Raw genomic sequence first — 25221 nt, 5'->3', positions numbered from 1 at the left:
ACAGATGCCACAAGTGCATATACATTTATATGCTTCAGACAGCTAATGTGTAAATGCTTGCACAGCATCAGCTTCAAAACTCAGCTTTGCTTTTCATGTCACCACGGAGTTTTGGTGGTTTTGGAATAAACTTGTGGCCTTGCACACCAGCAATATGCATGCCAGGAAAACTGTGGCTCACTTTAGTTTGGTGTAACTTGTGCTAAGGTGTGATTAGGGAACTCCTGTAGGATGTAGACAGCTGCCCTATATTCCAGGGTAGTGCCGGGATTATGTGTCATCTGATTCGGCAGCTCTGGGGCATTAACTGACATGGCGTATCAGGTTAGGTTAATAATCTACCACCTGGTTCTGCTTGAGCAGATCTTTGTGCTCTGGCTAGAGATCAGTGACAAATGCAGAGTCTCTGAGGGGAAGGACTAGTCACTCTCTGATCAGCAGGATGGCACTCGCACCGCAAGACGTACAGACTTAACGCCTGGATCTGCCGCGAATCAGAAGCTGCATCTGGAAAGCAGCAATGCAAATCTGTCTCTCCAGGGATGGCCACAGCAATGAAAGCAGGCTTGGATAACAACATGACAGAAACTGGCAACTTGGATGGGATATTACCAGAATGGGAGAAAAACATAAAGGATATAAAAATACCTGCTTGTTTTAATAATGTGCCCCAAGAAGCTGGGAAGACTTTCCCTCACTCCAAACAAGTTGGGAATTACCTAGTGGGTAAAATGATCAACAAGGGCTCCTTTGCCAAGGTGATGGAGGGGCTGCACATCCCCACGGGAGAGAAGGTAAGCTCCTAATGAGCCGGTATCAAGCTCTAGGAATCGCAAGTAACCCCACACTAACTTATGTCAGAAAATTTCAGACCATCTAATCTGCAAACCACAATCTACTCAGTGAATTATGCTCTGAACCTTATCCTCATAAATTAACCTCATAAATTGAGTTTATTGCTCATGTATAATCAGTGACATGTGTGAATATGTATTGAGTGCAACTGTTTTCACAGTTATAAAACAATATAAACAACAAAGACATCCCCCCCACTGAAAGAGAACAGGGTGGTGGCATAACAAGAGTTTCAAATCTGCTTTCCCTGATAATCCCTATTGAATAATTAGTACAATGTATCTGACTTTTAAAGCCATAGACAGCACGTAGGAAAAGCCAGACACTCCAATGGCAGTGGTATATATGGCAGGACACCGATACCATTTCTTATCTCTAGCTCAGTCAGGCTAAACTACACACCACCAGATGTAACTGTGGAGAGGTGGGTTACTATCAAGTGGCTTTTTGATTTTTACTTTTCTTGTGGCTTCAGTAGCCTCACTGGCTGACGAGCTTCCCAAACTGCAGAGTCTAATCCCAGCCCATTATGGCTGGTATCTCGAGTAGACCAAGTCAGAAGGGAGCACGTTAGGAAAAACATGTGGCACAGTACAGATGCTGTTACCTGCCAAGCACATGGGATATTTTTTTATCTGATATGTGCATTTCATATATAGGAATTTATTAATGCAGTGAGAGGGATACATATAGCAGAGTTCAGCCTTCCCATTTTGGCCTTCAAGAGAAATGAAGGGTACCCTCTCATTGGGAGTGTCTCCCTCTATGTACTGGTTATCAACAGCACGTCAAAAACATCTTTTTGAAAATCATCTAGGGCTGCAAAGCTTGTTGCCAATTTGCATATATCCTGCACTTTAGGTGGCCATAAAAGTCATCGACAAGAGGAAAGCCAAGCAGGATTCCTACATTTTAAAAAACATGAAGCGGGAGCCATGGATACACCAGATGATTAAGCACCCCAATGTCGTCCGGCTATATGAGACCTTGGAGACTGACAACTCCTATTACATGGTGATGGAGCTGTGCCTTGGTGGAGACCTCCTGGACAGGATTTGTGACAAAAAGAGGCTGGCGGAAAGGGAAGTAAGGAGATACACCAGGCAAATTCTGTCTGCAGTAGAGCACCTGCATTGCCAGGGGATTGTTCACAGGTACGATGTTTCCCCCCTTCCAAAAAACAGTAAGAAAAGAAAGCATGCGAGAACATAGAGTGCTCTTCTCTGTCTTTAATTTTCCCTCACAAAAACAGGGATTGCAGAGAGGACTATATTCTCTCAGACCATCTCAATAAAGCATTGTATTCTCAGTGGTGGTAGGAGATAAGCTGTCATGCACTCCCTGGGGAGTAAAGTAACAAAGTCCAGGCTGATGAGTGCAACAAACCAATACTCTACCGTGATTATCTCAGAATTAGCTGGTGACAAACTTGTATCTAATTCAAATATTTCAGTGTGGCTATGCACGTAAACACTGATTTTACTTGGTTAGCCACAATGTATTGAAATAACCATACACCGCTCGGGACAGTAGACTGAGGAATCACAGCCTGAGCAAAGGACATGGTCCTGCAGGTCCAGGTCACTGATCTGGCTTTTGCATTATGGAGACAGATCATGCCTGAGCAGCCCATGCAAAGAGAGGTGATCTTCTTCACCCCATCAAGGATCTTAGTGCACATGCCAAGAGCAGCAGAATAAGGCCTTCCATTTTAGGTGGGACAATTGGCAAGAAGTAGTTTTCCCCACCATTTTTCCATTTTATTGATAATTTACGATCTATCAGATCCTTCATTTGAAATGGTAAATGCTCTTACCAAGAAAGCCCCAGGACTCAACAAGTAATCACACTGACTGTATCATTACAGCAACCATTAAACAAATAAGCTGTAAATGTGATGGCTAAGCATTTGCAAGTGGTTTGTGAGTTGAAATGCTTGCAATCCAGGATTTATTACATTGGATTTGTTAATTAATGAGGAATAGACAAGAAGCAAATACTCAGTATGTGACCTAGAGAACAAACGAACAAAAAAACCCACCAGAAAAGAAAGCCAAGGGGCTTCATGTATTTAGTACAGGATGATATCCCTGCCTTGCTGGATCCCTAACTAATCTATTTTACAGCATTTCTGCAGTGCTTTTGATCACAACATTTATGCTCTTTCCATGACAACATTCCTCATGAATTTCTCAAACCCTCTTCCCTTCTTTTTTGTTTGGAAACAACTCTTTCTGGTGAGAAAGGGAGTAGCCTGACTTCTTACCTTACATTCCTTTTGTTGGTACACTGTTGGAATGCACACCCTGAAAGCATCAGTGTATGAAGTGGTATGAGCTCCTCTGGAGATTTGCTTTACTGTGAAACCCCCCTGACGAAAGGAAAATTCATCCCTGGCTTTCAAGAGCCTTGTCATAGGGTTTATGAAGCTGTATGGTCTGGCAACAGCCCAGCTACCTTGCTAGGTCATAGCCATGGGTTTGATCAGCTGTACCTCAACTCATGACCTGCTTGCTTTGAGATTCAGAGCTGTGCCCTTGACTTCATACCCTACACAGACTGGGAAGGATCTGGAAAGGCTTCCCTGCCCAGCTCCAACTGCAGAGATTTACAGCAACTCACTGTGGAGATTAAACTAACGAGGATAATTGTGGGTGTATCCTCTTCTGAAAAGAAGGCATCAATGTTTCCAGAAAGACGAGCACAGAAATGGGAAAGTTACCTCATAAAGTCAATCTGATTTTCTCATCTAAGCACTGAGTAAGATCAAGTCTTTGCATTGCTTTAACACAAGGAACGGAGCGCTCCCGAGCTGCCTGGTAGGAATGGCTGCTGTCACACACTACCTGTCAGGGCTTTCCTGGGTGAGGGAGCTGGTAAAATCACACCAGATGTCATAGCAATAATTTCCTGAGATGGATAACTGTGTGCCAGAGCTTGGGTCTATATCTGGGGCCCCTTTATTTTACTAGAATTGAGGTGCCTGGTGATTGCAAGCTCTCATTCCTAAGTGATGATCTTAAGAATTTGCTAAATTAATTTACTTTTGGTCAGAAGAGTCTTAGGGACATTCCTCATTTCCAACCCTGGGATATACCTTTGAAAACCAGTATTTTCTATTGTCTTAATAATATACTTGATGAAAGACTAGCAAGGTTTTAACTGGTTTTGGTCCAAATGAATATTGTTCATCAGAAATCCTGTGCTATAGTTTCTTGAGCTTTATTTTCCTGTTCAGCACTAAATTAGCCCCGAGCCAACAAATCCTTATGGCTTAAATTAAGGATGAGTCTACTTTTCACAATAAAGGTAGTGCCTTATCCATGCAAGATCACAGTTAATTTTGATCCCACAGTTTCCACACTCAGGCACAAGATCAGGTTCAGCAGCTTCACAGGTTAACATTCATCGACTGAGCTCTGCTAACTATCCCTGTGCCTGCTCCAGACACGGCCAAGTGGTGAGGTAATGTATCTGAGTTTAAAAAACCACAAATAAGGACACAGAAGCGAAATAACATTACCTCGTAATTGGATTGGGCGTGCACAGAGCCAGCTACCAGCTCCTAAAGCTGGTGCTTGCTAAGTGACAGTAACTTGCTTGTATCTGCAGTTCCAGATTCTTCCTCAATATTTTTCCTGGGCATTTTCCCCTCTCCCATATAAAAAGTCATATATCCTTTTGAATCACTACTGGGCCAAAGACCTGGAGAAGCATCACCAGCTGCACTCTAGCTGCTCTCTCTGAAGTCCCCATAAGACTGAGGTTGGTTAAACTTAAAACCCATCTGGGAAAGTTTCCTTTGGAAAAAAAAGAATATGATGTATCTTTGATGCAAGATAACTCCTGATACTATGTCAACTTTAATAGTAACCATTATCAGGTTTTCCATGCATGAAAGCATACATTTTTATTAACTGTGTGAGCACTCAGGTCAGCCTATAGACCACCAGTTGCAGCGATCCTGTGTAATGTTATTTAATTGTAGTGTAGTAAAAGTCATCGGAGTGCACCATGGGGTGCTAAATCCAATAGAAATGTCAGATTTACAGTGGTCTGAAACATGACTAGGTTTAAACCACACAGTTTTACTGCACAGAGTTAGGGCTCAGAAACAGGCTATGAACAAAGTTATCTTAAATCTACCTCCCAGCTCCTGTGCACTGGATTCTTTGCTGCTCCAGAAAACACATGACTCAAAACAGATTAAAAATTTATCCTTAAAGCTATCTCCATCCCATTCTCAACTTGTGGCAGCAGAGGGTTTCAAGTGCAATGCTGTCCCATCCAGAGCTTTGGAGATAGAAAGATGCTCCCATAAAACCACCCATCAGGACCATCGGGTACACCTCTGGACTTAGGCCCCTGGTGCAGCGCAGTGCTGTTAGTGCAGCACTGGTCCTGCCAGCGCTTGCTTCTTGATCCTGTCCTTGTTCCCATCCCTCCTTCTGGTTTGTCCTACTGTACTCTCTGTGCTTTGCAATTTCAGAGTGGGTGGGAGGGAAATCCACATTCCCAGAGCCTCTTTTGCAACTTGCTCTGTCCCCCGCATCCCTGGCAGAGCCGAGGGAAGCCCCCAGCGGCACGCAGGAGGTGGTGATGGGCGTCAGTGAAGCATCGCAGGCTCGGGGACCGCCTCCCAGCACCCAGACTGCACTGGCTGAGGATTCCCCCGCACTGCGAAAGATTCCGGCTGCCACTTCAGGCGCTCCCCACAGTGGAGCAATGTTCTGGCTTTTGGTTTTAATTTGCAAGGATATAAATGTTCCCACAATAAGCAAGTCAGTGCCTGAGCCAGCTAACAGCACTTTTTGTGTAGCTGTAAACTACGTCCTCCTGCGAGGGCGGCTGATACCGACTGACCCTGTTTACATAAATCTCACTGCAGAGGTGTCCCCACCTTCAGGGTATCTCTTCCTGACCCAGCTTTGGTACATCTTCCCTCTTCTGCAAGCAAGGCAGACCCCAGTTCCCAGTTCCCTTCTAATCCTTCATATCTCGCAGGCATGATTTGCTCACAAGGAGAGCAGAAATACTCAGCAGTGCTCAGTACTTCAAAAAAACCCAAAACCTCTCTGGGTCCAAGCATGCACAAATTTCTTTTTCACTCAAAAGAAGAAATAAATGCTGTTGGGGTTTTGTTGTTTGGTGGGGGTTTTTTTTGGTGGGTTGTTTTTTCTGGTTTTTTTTTTTAATACATCAGTAGAATGGATTAACCCTAAAATGAATGGTCTATTTAAAATATGTATTAAGAAAAAAGTCCGTGAAATACAGAAAGCTTCTATTTTCCCAACTGAAAACTTCAGGGAGAAATAAGGATCTTGTTACCATTGTAGGCAGAGCTGTGCAGAACTATTGTTATTATTTCAATTAAAATTTGCTAAAATCTATCAGCAAATGGCTAGCTGGGACATCAGGCATCTCAAAGTTTGTTTTCTGTCTTCATTTCAGGGACCTAAAAATTGAAAACTTTCTTCTTGATGAGAACAACAACATCAAAATCGTGGGTAGGTGCTTGTATCTGTGAAGCTTGTTTCAGCTTTTTGTTTGGCGTGGCTTTCAGTGACAGTTCAGCTACCATTTAAATAGCACATTTTATGAGTGAGCTTGTGATTATTCAATAAACGTATTTGAGCTTTTAGAATAAAAAAAAGTTATGAAGTATAACTTAACAGCTTGTTTATTTCAGCTTGAACTAAAACATATTTTTAGGAGAACGAAAACAATTTTGCCTATTGTTTTCCCTTGTGTATTGCTGGAGAAGCAAGAAACAAATAGAGCTTTTATGTGTAGAAAGCTGTTCCTAGCAGAAGTGATTTGTAGACAAAGAAATAAACCTTCTGGGGTGAAATGCAGGTATGGACAATTTAGTCATTACTCCAACTAGAAACCTCATCTTTTGGTGTGTGTTAAAAAAACCCCAAAATAACCAAAAAACTTGTTTTGGTCACTAACAGAAACCTTGCTGGATTTGTGAAGCAAACATTTATAAAAATGAGAGAATTTGCACCAAGCAGTTAACACAGCTCAGAGAAACATTAATCTTATTCTGTGGAAACCACACAGCAAAATGCCTGCAAGGGGAGCTTGGTTTTAGAGAGGCCACATGTTTAACCCAGTGTTTCCCAAACTTTTAAAAGCTTAACACCTCTGAGAAAAAAGGCACCAACTCTTCACCCCTGTTTTATAGCCAGCCAGTCCTTTACAATCACACCTTTCTCCTCCCTCCCCTTCGCACACACACACATGTACAGAGAAAAAGGCTTAAGTCTGCACATTTTACCCCACGTTGACAACAGGCTGCAGCACAGCCAGCTGAGCCCAATGCAGCCGCTCCTTAAGTCAGGCTGACACAACCGTGTGGCTGTGCTCTCGTGCTAGCACACAGTCAACGGGGGCAAACTGAAAATAGCTAAACCAAAACCAACCAAACGAGGCCCATGGATGGGGAACTTTGAGGTTACTCCCCTGCTAATTCATGGGACATTTATTTGAACCCAAATGGGCACCCGTGGCTGAGATCTCACCAGATGTTTAAGCCAGCTGCTGTTTTCATCCTTCTCCTATCTTCAGCCAATTGGTAAAGTTCAACTATTTTGGAAAGACACTAAAACTCCTTCCCCTTTGTTTTTGTGACTGACAGATTTTGGACTGAGCAATACTGCAAAGTCTGAGGGTCTCTCCCAAGAGCTGCTATACACCCAGTGCGGAAGCCCAGCCTATGCTGCCCCAGAACTCCTTGCTCATAGGAAATATGGTCCAAAGGTGGATGTCTGGTCCATGTAAGTAAATCTACTAACCATAACACTCTCAGCACTGAATAGTTTAGCCAGACTGACAGAAATGAGTTGGTAGCACTCTGCTTTGGGGCATCAGTGAGGAAAGCAGAGATATATCAGAAAAGGGCTGCCAGGGAAAAACAAAAAAAGAATCAGTGTGAAAAAGTATCTTGAAATGTGTATCCATTTAAAAACACTGAAAGAAAAAACAAATGAGGAATTCTGTAGTGGCAAGGGAAATCAACAAAGAGTAAGGTATCTAGAACTAGAAGCCTGTCCTGAAGAGACAGAGAAAGAACTTGTATATACCAATTCTCTCAGATGAACCCCCTGTCCTTCTGACCTACAGATTCAGATGATATCTGAGTAACTTCTGTCAAAATCACTGTAGCTCCTTGGAAGCCCTGGTCTTACAAATGAGCATTTTCTGCCTCAGGCGTATTTTGCCAAAGGAAGAAATCTAAGCAGGAAAACTAAGTCTCATGGACACACAGATGGACACATAGACCAAAGATGTGGCTACAGTAGAGCTATGAGAACTTCGTATTTTGGCTAGGCTCTTTATATCAGATTAGGATTTAAAAAGTGGAATGATTTACTTCATAGCTGGCACAAACCTGAATGGACCTGATTTTCTTTGTTCACTGCTTCTATCAGATGTGTTTCTTAGAATAAATAAGAATGCAGAAGGTGCTGTCAGAGGAGTAACTTTTCATCTTAATTATCTCTGACTTTTCAGCTGCATTTGCAGTTTGTTCTAGCAGGCAAGTTTGGGTTTTCTTTATTTTATTGATGGTTCTGGATAGAGCTGGGAAAATAATAGCACATTAAATCCATTATTGCATCTTTTGATCTTCACAGATCAGGGTAAGAGATCCGCTCTCCATGTCCATCATTTATCCTGTTTATCTGTATGTGTATGTATATGTGCCCACAAATCTCAGCTTCTCTTCAGCTTTTTTGACAGTGACCATGTGTCCAGGTCTAAGTGCTCCATGTAGAACATGTCTTTTAAGTCCATTTCTAGGAGGTATGATTTAGGGCATGGGAGTTGAGTTTGAGTAATATAGACTAAGCCAAATTTTCATCTAGAGTATTAAGATACAAAACCTCAGTGGTTGGTCAAATGCACATTTTGTCCAGCCTCTTCCCACCTATTTACAATTGCAGCTATAATTCTCTGCAGTATCTTAACTAAGAGGTGTTAGAGTAAAAATCCAGCTATTGAAGACAATGGTAAGTGCCCATGGATACCACAGAGCTAGCAAGGCTTGTAACAGCAATTGGACTTTTTGGTTTGAAGTGCCAGCTTCCATCCTACCCCACAACTGTACTGATCTCACAGACCGTAATGTTCTGCCTCGGTTCAATGTACAACATTGCATTTGACCCAAACCCAAGCCACCAAACACAGATGCTCTGAACTGGGATATCCCACCTGTTTGTCCAGCTGTGAGAACAGTCTCCTTGAGGAATTCTCATCAGTCTTTACTAAACATTGTATATACAGAGGAGAAAGCTTTTTAATTTGATCTACAGGGTTGCTGGTACCTACATATAGGCATCTGATTCAGATGGCTAAAGTAGAAGCATAGCATTCCTATATGCTCAAAAGAGAAAGGATTTACATATACATAAATATTGTCTCAAGATCTGCTTCTGGCTGACATACTAGGGTTTTTACCTAAGTATAATTCAGTGCCTGTGCTGCCTAATCATGACTTCTGTGTGTAAGATTTTCAAGAGTCTTTGGACAACTGGAAAATGGTTAGCTCTCAGGCACCAGCTGAACTGAGGAAACAGCTGTCGCATTCAAACAAATCCAGACAGTTTGGTTGGATAGAGAAGGAATAATCTGTTACAGCTAATAAACTTTAAAGGTAAAATACCATCAGATTCCACCTACAATTAACTACCAAATGTGTTACTGTTAACTATCTACAATTCGTGCATAAGGTTTTAAAAGAGATTTTAGGATGGCAGCTCCATCCATTCCCGAAATTCCTGTCCCTTGGGAATTTCCCTATCCAGGAGGCTGATGAAAAGAACTATTGCCAGTTTAAAGCACCAGTCATGTATATCATCACCAGCAATTTAAAGTGCATGGTAGTGTTTGCAGTGTTGAAAGGAATAACGTATTTAAAAATGTTGTAATGACATTAGAGATTCATTTGCACTGCATGTTACCCCCACACATCAGAGAACATTCAGGGGCCTTTCTCCTGCTTCAACTCCAGCTACATCTAATCCACATGCTATTATGTATTAAAGAAAGACAAACCTTGCTGCTTCAGTCAACTCGAGATCCTTTTATTGCAGTATGTTTCCTTTGTATCTCTGGGGCTCTTTTACTCAAAGGATTCATCAGGAAAGATACAGAAAGCATTACATTCAAGGGCCAGATTTATCAGAAGGTTTCATAAGGTGAAAATAGATTGATCTCACCTAAATGTAGCCATTTAACAACCAGGCATCTGGGCTATACTAGTCAGTTAGTGCCCTGTTATTGTCAGTGCAAGGAGATAGCTCATCTTGTGAGGCATTTAACCATAGCCTAAAATAGCTGTGATGATTATAGCTCTGATGAATATCTCTTGGAAGAGCCTGTTTCTTTCCATTGATAACTACTGGTACCTAGGTTTTAGATGGTTAAAATGAGACAAGGTAAGTTCTAGTAGAGACTAATAGAAAGTATTTATCCATAGGTCATTGGTTCAAATGCAACCCAAGGCAACATTTAGAAAAAGTTGCCATCATCTTCTCACGTTTTTTCAGCTGTTTGAAAAGATTTAAAAATGGTTGAAGTTGTGCACTCCACAAACAGATCTGTTTCACAGGTAACATCGTCATCACCTGCACAGATAAAGTAGAATTGCCGCCATTCCAAAATGACTGTCTCAACCGAGTCCAGTAGAGAAACAGCAAAGGATGGTGAAGCAATGGTTGTGGTTACACAGCTCAGCAGGAGCACAGAAGTACCATGGAGAGTGTTCAAGGAAACCTCCCCATTTGCAAACTTGGGACAACTAAGCAAGTTTTCTAAATGTTGATACCTCTCCAAACTGAGTGGCAAACCTTCACAAAGTTTGCTGATCACTGCTAGCAGGCTGTTAGTCTTTCACAAGAGTTAAAGTCTTTAGCCAACAGCAAGCTGATACCAAATGAATGCCTTCTAGGCATAAATCACACCTAATTTAGCAATCTGAGCGAAGCAAGAACAACCAAATTACTATTTGGAACAGGATTTATCATTTCAGTCCCAGCTCTGTGTTGTCACTCAGCCTCCAAACCAAACTGATGTATTCTGATGGGCTGGGTATACTACACTGACACTCCAGTGAGCTTATTTTAAAAATTAACAGCAGGTTTCCACTTTCAACACTGCTGGCTTTCCAGCCACTCACTGTACAGTCTGTTACATACACACTTCCCACAACATTCTTTTCTAGATAAAATGGCATTTACACAAAGGAAAAAAGGCTTAAGGTGTATTCAGGACAAATTGCTCTTAAGAGGTAATTTGTAACCTCGTTCTTGATACTGAGGGCAAATCTCTGAAACCTGACTCATAGCTTTGTGGGATATATTTTTTTTAAAGAAAGAATAATTATTAGCATTGTACAGAGCTCTGATGTTAGTTTTTTTCTTTGGCAGAGGTGTAAGCATGTTTGCTATGCTAACCGGCACATTACCCTTCACGGTGGAACCTTTTAATATCAAGCAACTGCATCAAAAGATGTTAATTGGAGAAATCAGCCCTATTCCATCAGATATCTCCCCTGGTAAAGCACTACAATTTTTTTTAAGTATACTGGTGTATAAAAGGTCTAAACCACGTAATGAAGTGAATTTTAAAAAAATAATTACCTTTTCCAGTTGCTTTGTTTGCATTTAGAAATAACTTCTTTGTGCTTTAGGCGAGATCTCTTTCCTTCAGGCTAGCAGGAAAAATAATATTGCTGTCTCTTAAAAGATTGTTATTCATGGTTCTTATTTTCAGGGGGATAAAATGTACATTGCTTTTACATAAGTGGAGAAGCGGTGCAGTGAATGAGAACACTGTCATGTTTAGTTATGTCCCGTGCTGTGTGCCATAGCCAGATATTCTTTCCTGTTTTTTGCAAAAAATCATTTCTCAAAATCCCAAATATTTTTCCTGAAGAGCTTGTATTTTGGCTACAGACAGAACCTACAACACTGAGATAGAGAAATGGGAGGGGTATTTTTATGAAGAGTCTGATCCTATTTTTTATGAGAAAGAACCGAAACAAAACATTTTCCAATGACTTTTACTGACAATGTTTAATCAGGTACAGTCTGTAGAGTCTTTTAGGACAACTGGGAGATAGTTCTCAAAACCTCTAGCCTGAATTACAGCCCATGGCAGTCAAACCCAGAAGTCATGTTGGTGTATATACACTCTGGGTTAGCAGTCCAAAATTTCCTTCCCGAAAGCTCAAAATTTGGCTGCTTTGCAAGGATTCCTGTACACCTCAGGCTTTAGTCCCTCTCTCCCCAGGAGAGTTTTCTCTCCACCTGGAGCAGCATCTTCTCTGTTGACCATCAGAGACTTGTGCCGTCATCGTGCAGCCTCACTGACAAAGTCAGTAGGCAGAGCAGAATGAGATATGTTTTGCCCAGCTATCTACAAGTGTGAGTTCAGGTCTCCCCATCGTTTTGAGGAGCTTTGCTCTGACACAAGCAAAAGAACAAGCCTAGGAAGCAGGATTAGCTTCAGCAGCTGCCTGCAGCCAAGGGCTGGGAAGCAGGAGATAGTTCCAGAATAAGCTAGCTGGATCTAATCTAGAATTAAAGTAATAAGATAATGCATTGATTCAGTTTCTTTTTGTCCCCCAGTAGATGGTATGAGGAGATCTACCATAGCTGTTCAGAATGTTTGTGTATTAGTCTCTCATTTATCTTTCTTTGGAGATAGCAGCTCCATTTTTCTACAAGCCCTCCATAGCTGCAATTATTATATTTCTAATTTTTCTCATTTATACTATTGTTATATTTTCTTCTAATAAATGCTTTATGTCTACTTTTCTACAAAGCCCTCACAGTTGGTGGAAGATTGTCGATAACTCCATTGTTCCTTTGCCCATTGGGAATTTAGTGAGAGCAGAGTAGTAAACATGCTTTGCATACTTTAGATCTAAGTTCCTCTGAAGGAGATTACAAGTGAAAGGAGCAGTGTGTTCCCCCTTTAGTGCTCACTTGCTGTTTTGCTCATTTCAAAACATCCCCAAGGAACATGGAAGAATTCAGTGGAGTTCTCCCAAGAAATGAAAAGAAAGAGAGGAACTCTATGTAGCATTGGAGCTGTGTGACACACATAAGGGAATGCTTGAGGTTTCTCTGTCCCAATTCCAGTAAGCCAAAGCACACCACATCATCTGAGCACTTGGATTCATCTCACTCCCTCAATACAGAGGGTTTATCAATGAGATTACTTCTTTGTGTGAGGAACATAACTCCTGGGTAGTCAGCATGTGCAGGAGGTCACACCTCAGAGCCTTGATCAAATGCTGAGTGAGCACAATGCTGAGATTGCTATTGATGGCATAGGCTGCCTTCACTGGGGTAAATCAAGCAAATTAAGAAGCAAGGTCCAGAGCTGTATCTAAAGCAGCATCCACAGGTCCATAACATGTATCCCTGAACGGTTTGACCCATGCTGCCCACCCTGCTCAGGCATCCTTGGGGGAACAGAGTCTTCACAGGAGACCACAACAGTCTCAGAGGAGAGCTGCAGCTGAATTGTTTGGCAGTCCAGAGGTAGAGCCTAAAGAATGTTTTAGCCAAGGTTCTGACAGTGGGGAGGAGAAGGCAAAGTGTTACATTTCTGAAAAAGGCAAATTCTGCACTGCCCCAGTAATCAGATATTACTGGTAAACAAGCCCTTTCATCCAAACACTGCCCAGGAGCTGTACACTTCATGCAGTCCCTACTTGAGCCTGACCCCGCTAAGAGGCCAGGAGTCAAAGAAGCAATCAAAGACAAATGGTTGAATGAAGGCTTCTCCAGAAAAACACTGAATACTGCTGTCTACAAGAACAGGTAACAAACTGTACATTTCTCTTTTAGTTTGGGGTTTCAGGGGGAAGTGTTGGGGCTTTTAGGAATTTTCTTGTTTTGTTTGCTTTGGAAGATTTTTATAACAAGCTCAGGGCTGTTTCAAAATGACAACTTTATTTCAGGAAACTCTTTTCTAATGATAGATAAATTTTATGTAAGGGGAAAGATCCTTATAGGACTTCCTATATATCCTATATATCATATAAGTACTACAGGATATATATATCCTTGTATCAATAATTTTATTCTTAATGTGCCTCACTGGTGCCACGAATTTCTACACAGCGTGCTTCTAATCCTTCTCTGCAAAACTGCAGCTCGCATACTCACCTGAGGGAACTGCATTTTTCTATTACACTGAAGCTCCTGTTATTCTAATAACCTTTATTCTCATCAATCTTTGTAAATGGCCTTAACTAGTCTCCATTTTTCCTTAGTAAACCACTTTATGGGTTAACATTGTTATGAGAGAACTAGATATGTGCAATGTGCCACTTCATATAAGCACTGACAACTTTTAAGATGTTATTCATCTGCCATATTGTGAGGCTGCAGAGAATACTTTCCATGCCTTTAAATATGTCATTTTAGTGATAGACTCTTTATATCTTCCTCATGGTTGAAAGTAGCTAGTCAAGTATTTTCTGCCCAAATCATTTAAGTCAACAGTTTAAAAGTTTAAAGACAGCAATTCAGCCTGTGTAATCTGCACCATCTGCAATGGTGTCTACAGGACACAAGGCAGGTGATTCACTGCCTGTCACAACCAGTGCTATTAGAAAACTACTCACACTGTGTTCATTTCTCTGCCAGTTGCAAACCCTTCCTACCTTTGCCCTCCTCCCCCCTCAGACGTCTCTGTGCCCATTCGCACTGAAGTTTGACAAGTTTGAAAAAATGTCTTCAGAGTCTCAAAATCCAAAGCTGTTGTATTTCTAAAATGCCTTTACGAGACTTCACTATTCACAGAAGCTTGTGAGTAAAGTAATTATCATTGTAACATAGCCCATTTTATGTCACAATCTGATTTACATAAAAATACAACCTCTCCCCATACTTTGCAGAGTCCTTTTTTGGCCTTTGAGATCATCCCACCTTTGGGACTCCTCCTGTCTTGCTAGGTGCACCTACACCCACTGTCTCTCTATTAAACCCATCTGAGAATATGGTACTGAGAACCAAAACGTGCATGGCAGATTAAAAGGAGAAAATGCTGGGTTGCATCTTTTATTTCTTCAAGCTTAATCCCGGTGGGTGTCCTTGTAGAGTTATAATCAATTGCACCAACAATAGGATCTTTAATAACAGAGCCTCAGCCCAACTTTCAAGTTAGAGTCTCCAGAGGATTTTTGCAAAACCATCTATCATAATCTGCCCATGTAATTGGTTTAGCCTACTAAACCAATTGGTGAGGAGTGTACTGCCCACTTACCCTAAATTCTGACACTGCACCTGAATGCATCGTCTGTGTTTAAATCCTCTTTCCTAATATTGCAGACTTTGTCCCAGTGAATTGAATCCTGTTGTTTTAAACTACATGACAGAAACGATGCAGTTCAGTCTTTCAGAAGTTATCAACATTTTAATAAGCAACAGACCCTCTCCTGCCATGGCTTCTTATTGCTTATTGCTGAAGAAACTGCTCAGGTACCAGAAGGACCACAAAAGAGCTCAGGTAAGATATTACAGTCATGACAAACACGATGCATTCCCTGGATTTTTATGAGGACTGTTGTGACAGCCACACAGCACGTGTGAAAAAGGTGGTTGTCCATGGAATGGAGAGAAAACTCAACAGAAATAGTGATGAAATTGCAGATCTGTGAGCAGTCTCAGGAAACCTACATTCTGGCACTTTTACAGGTGGTTATTTTAAGATCTTTTTTCCCAGAGATAAATGTACCTTTTTTTTTCCTAAGAGTAATGAATTTTAAAAGCAGGCTGCTGGTTGTAAGGGGATGGAGAATTATTCTGCTTTATATGAAAGACTACTTTTCCATTGAGAAAAGGAGCATTAGCATCTCAGTGACCTTGCCATCCCTCGCCTTTCTGACTAGCCTGTGAGAGTTTGATCCAAAGTCTGGGGAGGTGAGTGGGAAGCTGTGAAAGTTGTAAAATCTTTCCATAACATCTTTTTTTTTTCTGCTGTTTTTACCACTGTATCTTATGTTCACACTCCAGTTCCAACTCACTTAGGGACATGGAGTTAGATCAGAGGGGACAAAAACTTAACGAACACATTCAGAAAATTATGGTAATCGCTGGTAAGGCCACAATTAGTTAAAAAGGCTGTAAGCTTTTCTTTTACAACCGTCTCCACGAAGGAGTTCACAGCTCAGTCATAAAAATTTTGCTTCAGGCAGAAACTAGGCAGACAGGAAGCCAAATTCCAGCTTCCAACACACAAGTGCAATGGGAAAACTTTCAGCTACAAAACAACACACATCAGCGATTAGCCTTCCATTCAAAGCTCTCGTCCCGGAGAAGCTGTGTTTTGAGAAGGTCCAGTTGACTGACTCCTCCAGAAATTATTCAGATGAGCTTGAGCAGATCCAGATCTCCATCCCAGTGCACAGCTCCAAGGTTGCAACAGGCTGTGAAGTGATTGCAGGCAGGGCCATAACTCAAAAATATGAGTTTGGGAGAGTGTGTGTGTGTGTATGTGTGCCTGTATGTGCGTGTGCACATGTGCACGTGCTTAGGGGAAGGAGCTTTTCCTTTACATATGTGATTTTTTTGCATTATGATTTTAAATTGGATCTGCTGACTCTTAAGGCACTCAAAATGAGCCTTATTATGAAGGCCATTGACCAGCTTTCTTGAATCTCTGGATATCAAGTTGATTTACAGCCCCTAGAGACCTAGCCTTCCAGGCAAGTGGTAGCATTTCACGTCCTCTCTGACCTCTTTCAACAGCCTACCTGGGTGGAAGAGGGAAGCGATCATGTGCGTAAAGTAAGTTACAAGCTGATTAAGGGGCTGTGTTGCTTCCTGCCACCCCTGGCATCCAAAATAGCCTCTTAAGACAAAAGGTCAAGCTGAATTCAAGCACAGACCCCAGAAATGGCTCCAACTGTTCAGCACAGATTATTGTTTTGAAGTCCTGGTATATAGATATCTTCCAGGCAGGCTGGAGGTTTTGGTAGATCAAGGGAGAAAAGAAGGAAAGTTTAACAAAGGAATGACTGAGGTTTTTCTTTCTCTGTGTTCACATATTTCCAGTCAAAGGTTTAAACCCAAACTGGTACTGACCCAAAATAACCTATCTAGCTACCAGCTCAAAACAGCAGTGACTTTCACAGAATGGCAGATTGACTGAGGTTGGCAGGGCCCTCTGTAGGTCTAGAGCTGGTTTGCCAGGACCATACCCATGTGGCTTGTGAATAACTCCAAGGATGGAGACTTCACAGCCTCCTTGGGAAACCTGAACCACCCTCATGGTGAAAAAGTCTCTCCTCTCAGCAGAAAGGTCCCTTAGTCATCTTTTTGGCCCTTTCTGGACTCTCTGCAGTATGCCCATGTCTCTCTTGTACCGGGGATACCAGAAGTGAACACAGTACTCCAGGTGTCGTGCTGAATACAGGATCACCTCCCTTAAACTGCTGCCAACACTCTTCCTAATGCAGCCCAGGATAAAATTTGCCTTCTTTGAAGTAAGGACACATTGCTGCCTCATGTCCAACTTAGTGTCCACCAGGACCCCCAGCTGCTTTTCTGTCATGCTGCTTGCCAGCTGGACAGCTGACAGCACGTTCTTGTGCCTGGGGTTTGCGCTTCCCCTTGTTGAACTAAACCTAGAACTGACATGTCTAGCATGTGAACTGGGTACGCTCTCTGAGGCCTGTTCAGCTGTGTCATATCAGAACTCCCCAGTTCTACACCTTCCCTGTGTCCCTTTCTCTGCAGCTCCCATGTGTGCTGTTCTTTCTTCTGCACGACAAAACAGTGCTGATCTGCATGGCTATGTGAGGACTTCTTAAATTGTCATTTAGGCAGATAGAATCTTCCTTTGACAGCTTTGCAGGGAAATGACTCCCTTTCAGGAGGACAGCTTTGATGAAAACCTGAGCTATGGGCACAGGCTAAACGCCTCAACCTGACATATTGGGTTCTATCATAAACAATACTTTCTGATATTTGTTACTGAGACACAGAAACTAGGAAATTGGAAAAGAACAATTCATACCATTCTCCCTGTCATTAGAAGTTTGTTTCCTCTTGTTTGTTAGCACAGGGTTTGTAAATGCTCCCATTAAACTCCTATACTCAAAGCCTGCTACTAGTACTATTTAGAGATTATTCTGTTATCAAGAGTATTTGTAAAACACTACTTTTCCCCCCAGATTATAGCTGTATATAGTTTGTTTCTTAATTTAATCCCTCTACTCCCTCTTACATTCTTCTGTATCGTAACAATGAATATTTCTCCCTTGTTAGTAGTTAGGGTCTGCAAATATTTGTAGTTTATAGTGATTACCTCCCAGTGGCTTTTTACTCAAGCCTTGTACACAATTAACCTGTGCAATCACTCCTCCCAAGGAACTATTTTAAATCACAACTACCAGTGCTACCTGTCTCTTACCAGTTTCTCCAGTGTTCCATAATATTCCTATTGCCCAGAAAACCCAGGGTTTGGCCAAAAAAGAGGGGAGAAAGAGGAGAAGGCTGGCGAAGAAATCATGTTGGGCTTCCTTACTCAGTGCTTTTATTTTTCCAGCACCCACTGGCTGGTTCTTCAGCAAAAGCTACTTTAGACACATGCTTCAACAATGGCAAAACTTAGCCCTAGGCATACGCAAAGTATATAGGGAGAAGAAAAGAATGTGTCTCTTGGATCCCAAGGCAGAGCCCCACACGGGTGGCACGACGTTTTTGGGCAGAGGCAGAGTCAAGAGCAGCCCCCATCTCCTCTGGAGCTTAGCCCATGTGGCCCTCAGAGGAGGAAGCTGGCAGGGCATCATCTTGTGGGGAGGATTCTCTGCTTTGGACTAAAAGAGGGCAAATTCAAAGCCCTCTCTGGCAGACTGCAATGCACTTCTCTGACCACCCGGCCACAGAGGGTTGGAACTGAGGAAGAAGCGTAAAGATTGTTAAGAGAGTGCCAGGGGGGGATTTCCCACTTCTTCATCTGCTTGTTCAGATCCTGATAATGTTACTGGAGCTTGATTACAACAGTATGGCTATTTGATATTTGTATTGCAAATTATGCCAAGGATATTTCAAAATGCATAGACAGATGTTCTTTCTTTTCTGTATTATGCCAACTATTTGCTATTTATTAGCAGCAGTGTGTGATCTGTCATTAAATCACATAATCTCCCTTCAGCTCTCCAGATCTTGCAAATGTATGCATCTGCTTTGAGTGTATGCTTAGTTTCACTGAGCTCAACAAGGCAACTTAAGAGCATAAGATTGAAAAATTAGCATTTGCATCTAAATGAGTGTGAATTTAAATCGATAGGAGTGAAGCAAATAAGCAACAACTAACAGTCACAAGTAACATGTAGTTCCCTGGAAACAAATTGCTACTCATTTACATAACTTCTGTCTAGGACAGTAAAGGATATTGCATATTCTTGTCTGCCTATGAAAAGTTGTATTTAGAGACAGCAAATATTTATAAAGGAGTAAGTTTGCGGTAAAAAGTCATCCAGTATTTTTGAGCAAATTAAAAACCTCCCCTCAGTGATTTGTAGAGAAAGTTGGCGTTTGGCTCTTCTAAAAATTCAGCCCAAAAAGAACCAAACTTATCAAGTATCAATACAAACAACGTGTTTGTATTCATGCCAATGATCGTGAGTAACTCACAATAAAGAATTGCACCAATGCAATCAGCCCAAAGCACTGTTTGGAATCCAAATACATATTCACAAGCCCCTGCATTCAACTCACTGCAGGCAGCAGACTATGCTAGGATTTTTCACACAACACCGGAGAAACATACCATTTCCTGGGGACACATTTGCAACAGAACTTCTAGTCTACAACAGCAAAAAAAGTCTGAAATTATTTTTCACGTACAAAACCCCCAGTGTTTGAAAAAACAGTGCAAGGCATTGTATTTGCAGCTCCTCCTTGTATACACAAGTTAACATTTGTACATGCAAATAATAGTTTTGGTGGATGCAAACAGATGTGATTCTCATTTTTCTGGGTGCAATTAGAGAAGTCTGCTGAAAGCTTGACCCTGAAAAAAGCATAAGATCCTTTCCATGTCCAAATTTGAGCCATAAGTCATTGGATAAACTTAAAACACAGCCTGTCCTTTTATGCATCGTAATTTCTCTAAGCAACGTATTTACATTTTATGTGTTCTGTTGCAGAGGAGGGAGCCTTAATGATTACAATTTGCCATCCAGAACTTTATAGCTGGTCCTTGCAGAAAATAGCATTTCTGCCAAAAAGCTTCCTGCCCAGGTGCTTAACCAATTAGCTCTTAAGAGGTCTGGCAGTAAAACCAGTCAGGGCAAGTTTTCTGATATACTATATATAAGGTGACAGCTTGCAAAATGTAAGATGAAAATTTGTTTTCTTAACTAGCAGTGTGTAAAATCCTGGGAGAGTATTTGATTGCATAGCCTAAAATGCTTATGACATCTCAAATTCCCAATTGATCTAGTGTGGTTTTAGCAATATGTTGTCAACTTCAACATATTGTGTTTCTTTTTATAAATACTTTACAAATAATTTCCCGAATTGTGATTGGGTGCTGCAAATATGTAGGAAGGATGGAGTAACCCCACAAGTCTGAGGTTTGGGGCCCTTCAAATTTTTCCAAACATTTTAGCTAATTTACAAAAGACATGCAAGCTTTCAAAAGTGCCTTTTCTCCACAAATTACACCCACTTTTTATAATGGCATGGTAGATTAAAAACATATTTTTCAAAAGGGGAGTACTTTGCAATGCAAAGAATAAAAGAAAACCATGAAAGATGAATATGCCATAGCAAAATAAATTGCTTCTCTGATTTTGGAAGCAGGAAGTTTGTGTTATATGGGGATGACAGTGAAAAGATCAAAACTTAAAGCAGATAATCCTTGAGGTGGTAGCTGAATAACAACCATGCAGGTCTGTCAAAGATGATATAGACAGCATGCAAAAACACTTGGCATTGAACTGGAATATCCTTCAGGAGTGCCAGGCCTGAGAGAACACTGGTTTTGGCAGAAGCACCACACAGTGCAGACAGCTAGCTCTCCACGGGACTTTGTACTGCGGAAGGGCATTTATTTCACTGGGCAGCCCTTCCATTTTCACAAGGTTTTGATCCCTGAAACTCAGCATGCACAGTGAGGACTTGAATCCTGGAATAGACAACCATTCCACATATGAGAACACACTCCCACATGCATGTGGGAATAAGGATCACAGCACTGCTGCAGGAGGGCTCAGCCCTGCTACCACAGTTCCATGGAGGTCCTCATGCTGCAGCCCCACTGCAAAACCTTCCCAAGACTGCTCTAGCCCTGTTCTGACTGCCTGGCCTCACAGCAGGCAGCAACAGTCCTACAATAATCTTCCTTCTGGGGGTGGTTCACAGCACTCTGTAATGATTTTGCTTTGCACCATGAGCTCTGTCATGCCCTGGTCTCCCTCAGACATCTGTTAGCAGACTCTGTGAGCCATAAGCCTCAAAAGAAAATGCCACGGGCTCTCCAAAGATGGCATTACTTTCTAGTCTCCATTAGGTTTTAATGAAAACTTGCACCATATGGCCTGTGTGCATATGCAGCTGGGTTTCAGGAAGAACCTCTGGCATGGGGTCTACTCAGACAGAAAGTTGATGTGTGTAACTAAGGCTTGTGTAAAAACAAGATTTCTCATTGCACATGTTATACTGTCCTTTCCTTCAAAGGTCAAGGTGGGGGGTTTGTTCCATACTGATCAAGTGGTGTCTGATCACTTTGCAGAGGGAAAACGAAGTAGAAAAACACAATATTAATCCTGATAACTCCAAAATTCAGATTTCCCAGAAAGCTGAAATGGATACTCTGGAGAACCTCAGGAATTATGGCAATAGGGCATTTCCTTCTGTACTAACCCTGACAGTGCCAGATGCTATTCAAGAAGATGAGATCGCAATAACACTGGAAAACCAAGAAAACCTCCCAGAAGGTATGTGCTGACATAGCCTTGACATCTTAGTCAGAAAGGGTACTACAAAATCTGCCTAGGAAAAAGAAGGAAACACGAGTCCTGAAAACGGTATAGAAACATCCTTCCACTTTGTATTGAAATTACAAGTATTTTGAGGAACTGTTTCCCATCCCAAGTTTGGTGATTGACTTAATGTTGATCAAATAAAAAAATCACTAGAGGATACCTTGGCCCAGTTTATACTTTGCAGAGGCTGATTACAAGTAACTGTTCTGTGTCATTGTCCAGGTTAGTTCCTCTATGAGTCACCCTGGGATGGTACTAGTCCTGCTAAGACACTTAAAAGAATAGACATTTATAAGTTAAAAAAGGAAATTATTTATATTCCCAGGATGATTGTGAGCACAGTGCAAGTGTCACAACTTTGCTTATACCGCAGAAGCAGCTGCACTCACATCCATGGCATAATTTTTGATAGCCTCAAAAATATAGAAGATGCACAGCACTGGATAATCAAACTCCAGGACTTAATTTAGACTTATTTCTGCTCTGGTTATTGCTATTCACATATGTAGCATGGTTAAATTAATGTGATATATAGCCCCAGAAGCATAAATGCATAAGTCATTAAAGTTAAGCCAGGCACCTTTAGGCTGAGATGCTTATTTAAGACTGTTCACCCAAACAAAAACTTGCCAACTGCCTTATTCCAGATGACCATTTGCTTTAAATCCTCGGTGCAGAACTTCATTCTATGTCAAGATCTACATTTATTTTATGCCTTTACAAGCACTGACATTTTTATTATGGAATGAAGCTGTTTTGAAAGTAACTTATTTTTCTTGAAAATACCATTGCAGCAGAAGCTGATCTGATTTATTCTGTATTATATTTAGTTTCCAAGTTTTCAGGCAGAGAATTGGTCAACCTTGGATGTCCTAAGTCATCAAGCAAAAGTACTTCATGTGAGCCCACTTATCAGCCACTTCTGGACTTTCAAGAGAATCTGAATCATTTTGAAGACTTGATTGAAGTTGGAAAACCATGTCTTCATGAGAAATTTCCATCTACACCAACAAATAACCATTCTCAGTCTTCAAACATCCCAGTAATGACATGCACAAGCAAAGCGCCTACCTGGTCCCTAATGGAAAACAAAATTATTAGCAGGAGCCCTTTGCCTCACCAGAACATGAGGTTTAAAGACTGTCCAAAGGCAGTAGATCACAATATTTACATTCCATCACAATGGCACCTTGATAAAGATGGCACTGATCTCCTCATGACTGACTCTCCCCAGCTGTTGCCTTTCCCCAGGCTGCAACAAGCTGGTCTGAGAGAAACCCTAGCTAAAAAGAATTCCTGGCTGGGGGCATCACAGCAACATACAACTATCTGCCCTCTGGTTTTAGCCAATGGTTCAAAGCCACCAGCCTTCCCCATGTCCCAAGAACAAATGTTTACCCTAAGTAGTATGAGGCAGCCTAAAAAGAACCCAACTCATTTTTTCAGCACAAAAACTAATAAAAACTTTATCCAACTCAGGCAAACACCTAAAACTACAGATTTAAATCTTCCAGCTCTGTCTCCACCATACAAAACGAGGTTGGGGAAAAAAACAGAGATTCAAAGGTTACACTTTGCATAAATAAACATCCACAAAGCAAAAGAAAAGAGGATGAAGGAGCAGGAAAGGAACAAAGATTGACAGAAAGAAAGAATGAGAAAAGGAAGGTAGGAGAGATGAATCGTATCTTAAAATGAGACACCTCCAAACACAAAGAAAGATGATATCTAATCTGTGTATCTTCTGATATCAAGCAAACATTGGGCTACAAATTTTGCAGAGTGCACCAAAGATGCAGAAAACCAGATACCACTTAACAACATTAAGGCAAAAAAGAGGACACACGGGGAGAGGGTATGATTTTAAACTGTTGTATCAATATATGTGTTGTCCCAAACTTGCATCACTTGTACTTCTGCATTTGATTTGGGATATAAACCTGGTCAGGCAATTCTCATTAAGCTGTGACCATTGTGCAGAAGGTAAGAAGAGAGTAATGATGATGGGATAATTGATGGGGGGGGGGGGGGAGGATTGTTGTAATAAACAAAATAGTCATGGCACTGATCTTTATCCAGTTATTAGTTTTAACTCTATGTATTCTAAATAATGGAGACCATGCAAGCTAACTCCCCTGAAAGGAGCAAATCAACATATTTTCCTTGTAAATTTAACAGCTTAATTAGAACTGCCTATTTGTACCTGTGTGCCTTTGCACCGTGTGTTTCTTACTATTAAAAACAGGCATTTGCTTTCAGTTTCAGTGATTTATGCTTCCTAGCTAGACTGTCACAGGACTAAGCTTTGAGCCTGATTCTGCCTTCAAACCAGTTTTACATCAGTTTAAATCCCTTAGCTTCAACAGATTTGAACGTGATTGACTCCAACAGAGGTGAGAATACAATAGAAGCCTTTGTATTTTCCACTCTGTAAGCTCACATACTGGAGTAAAAGATGCGTAATGGGGTTTCTAAGCAATTTGAGAAAGATACATGAAGAACAGCAGCAAGAAAAAGCCACAGCAGAAGGCAGCATAATCCTGTGTGCTAAACCCAAGGCTTTAATCTGATGATCACCACATTAAGCATTTGGTCACACTGAGCTGGACCAAACCTGCAGTCCTGTTTTACTCTGTTTTCCCCTCTGCGCCAGGACCACATCCACAGGGTCGATACAGGATCTGTGAATAAGCCAAGTTCACAAAAGTGGGTTACTGCTGTGTAATGGAACAAAGTCACCAAGGGCAGAAAGGGGAACATCAGACTATAAACCAGGAACTAAGAAGGAGGACTGCAAGGGGCCTCAGATAGAAATACAACCAAGGACAAAAATTTCACAGCCATCACTGACACATCCTGGGGGGGTGCAGATAAACCAGCAAGAAACCAATTGGAACCAAGATAAGGAACTTGAGGAATCCGCAAGCAGAGTGATGAGCTAAGTAAGGCAAGACACACAGAACTTTTTTTAAGGCTGAGGGCACGCGTGTAATATGACAATTAATCCCAGGAAATAGACCAAATATGTATTACCATTTCAGATCTGATGCATATATTAATGACTTAATGCATATGCAAAGCATGATGTATAAAAATCCCTGCCTCTTATGAACTGGTATGCATGTTAGGTTGGAGTGATCCCCTGTGCATTCAGCACTGTAATAAAGGTAATGCCTGCTTCTTAATACTAAATTGGTGTTAAGGAATTTTCTTCCTTCCCAGATTTTGGTGACCAGGTGAGCTCTTCGCAGTCCATACAGCTCCGCCACAAGCATGCACAAGCATGCCACACCACCTCCATGACAGCAGCTTATGCAGACCTTCGTGGGTGCCAGCCCCTCCAC

The 25221-nt window shown here is 41.5% G+C and overlaps 1 protein-coding gene across 1 annotated transcript; it reads left to right on the top strand.

The window, feature by feature from the left end:
* Positions 1-542: 542 nt before the first annotated feature.
* On the top strand, positions 543-23459 carry LOC311190441 (hormonally up-regulated neu tumor-associated kinase homolog A-like; the record flags this gene model as incomplete). Its single annotated transcript, XM_084262350.1, has 9 exons — positions 543-794; positions 1717-2009; positions 6307-6362; positions 7499-7637; positions 11289-11416; positions 13559-13694; positions 15210-15387; positions 21625-21829; positions 23224-23459. 9 exons carry the CDS (start codon positions 543-545, stop codon positions 23457-23459), a joined length of 1623 nt encoding a protein of 540 aa, XP_084118476.1.
* Between the last annotated feature and the right edge of the window lie 1762 nt (positions 23460-25221).

Source organism: Gallinula chloropus (genome assembly GCF_964237585.1).
Source record: "Gallinula chloropus genome assembly, chromosome: 3".
NCBI lineage: Eukaryota > Metazoa > Chordata > Aves > Gruiformes > Rallidae > Gallinula > Gallinula chloropus.
Note: the sequence above shows the minus strand (reverse complement) of the source record. Positions and strands in the feature narration are given on the sequence as shown.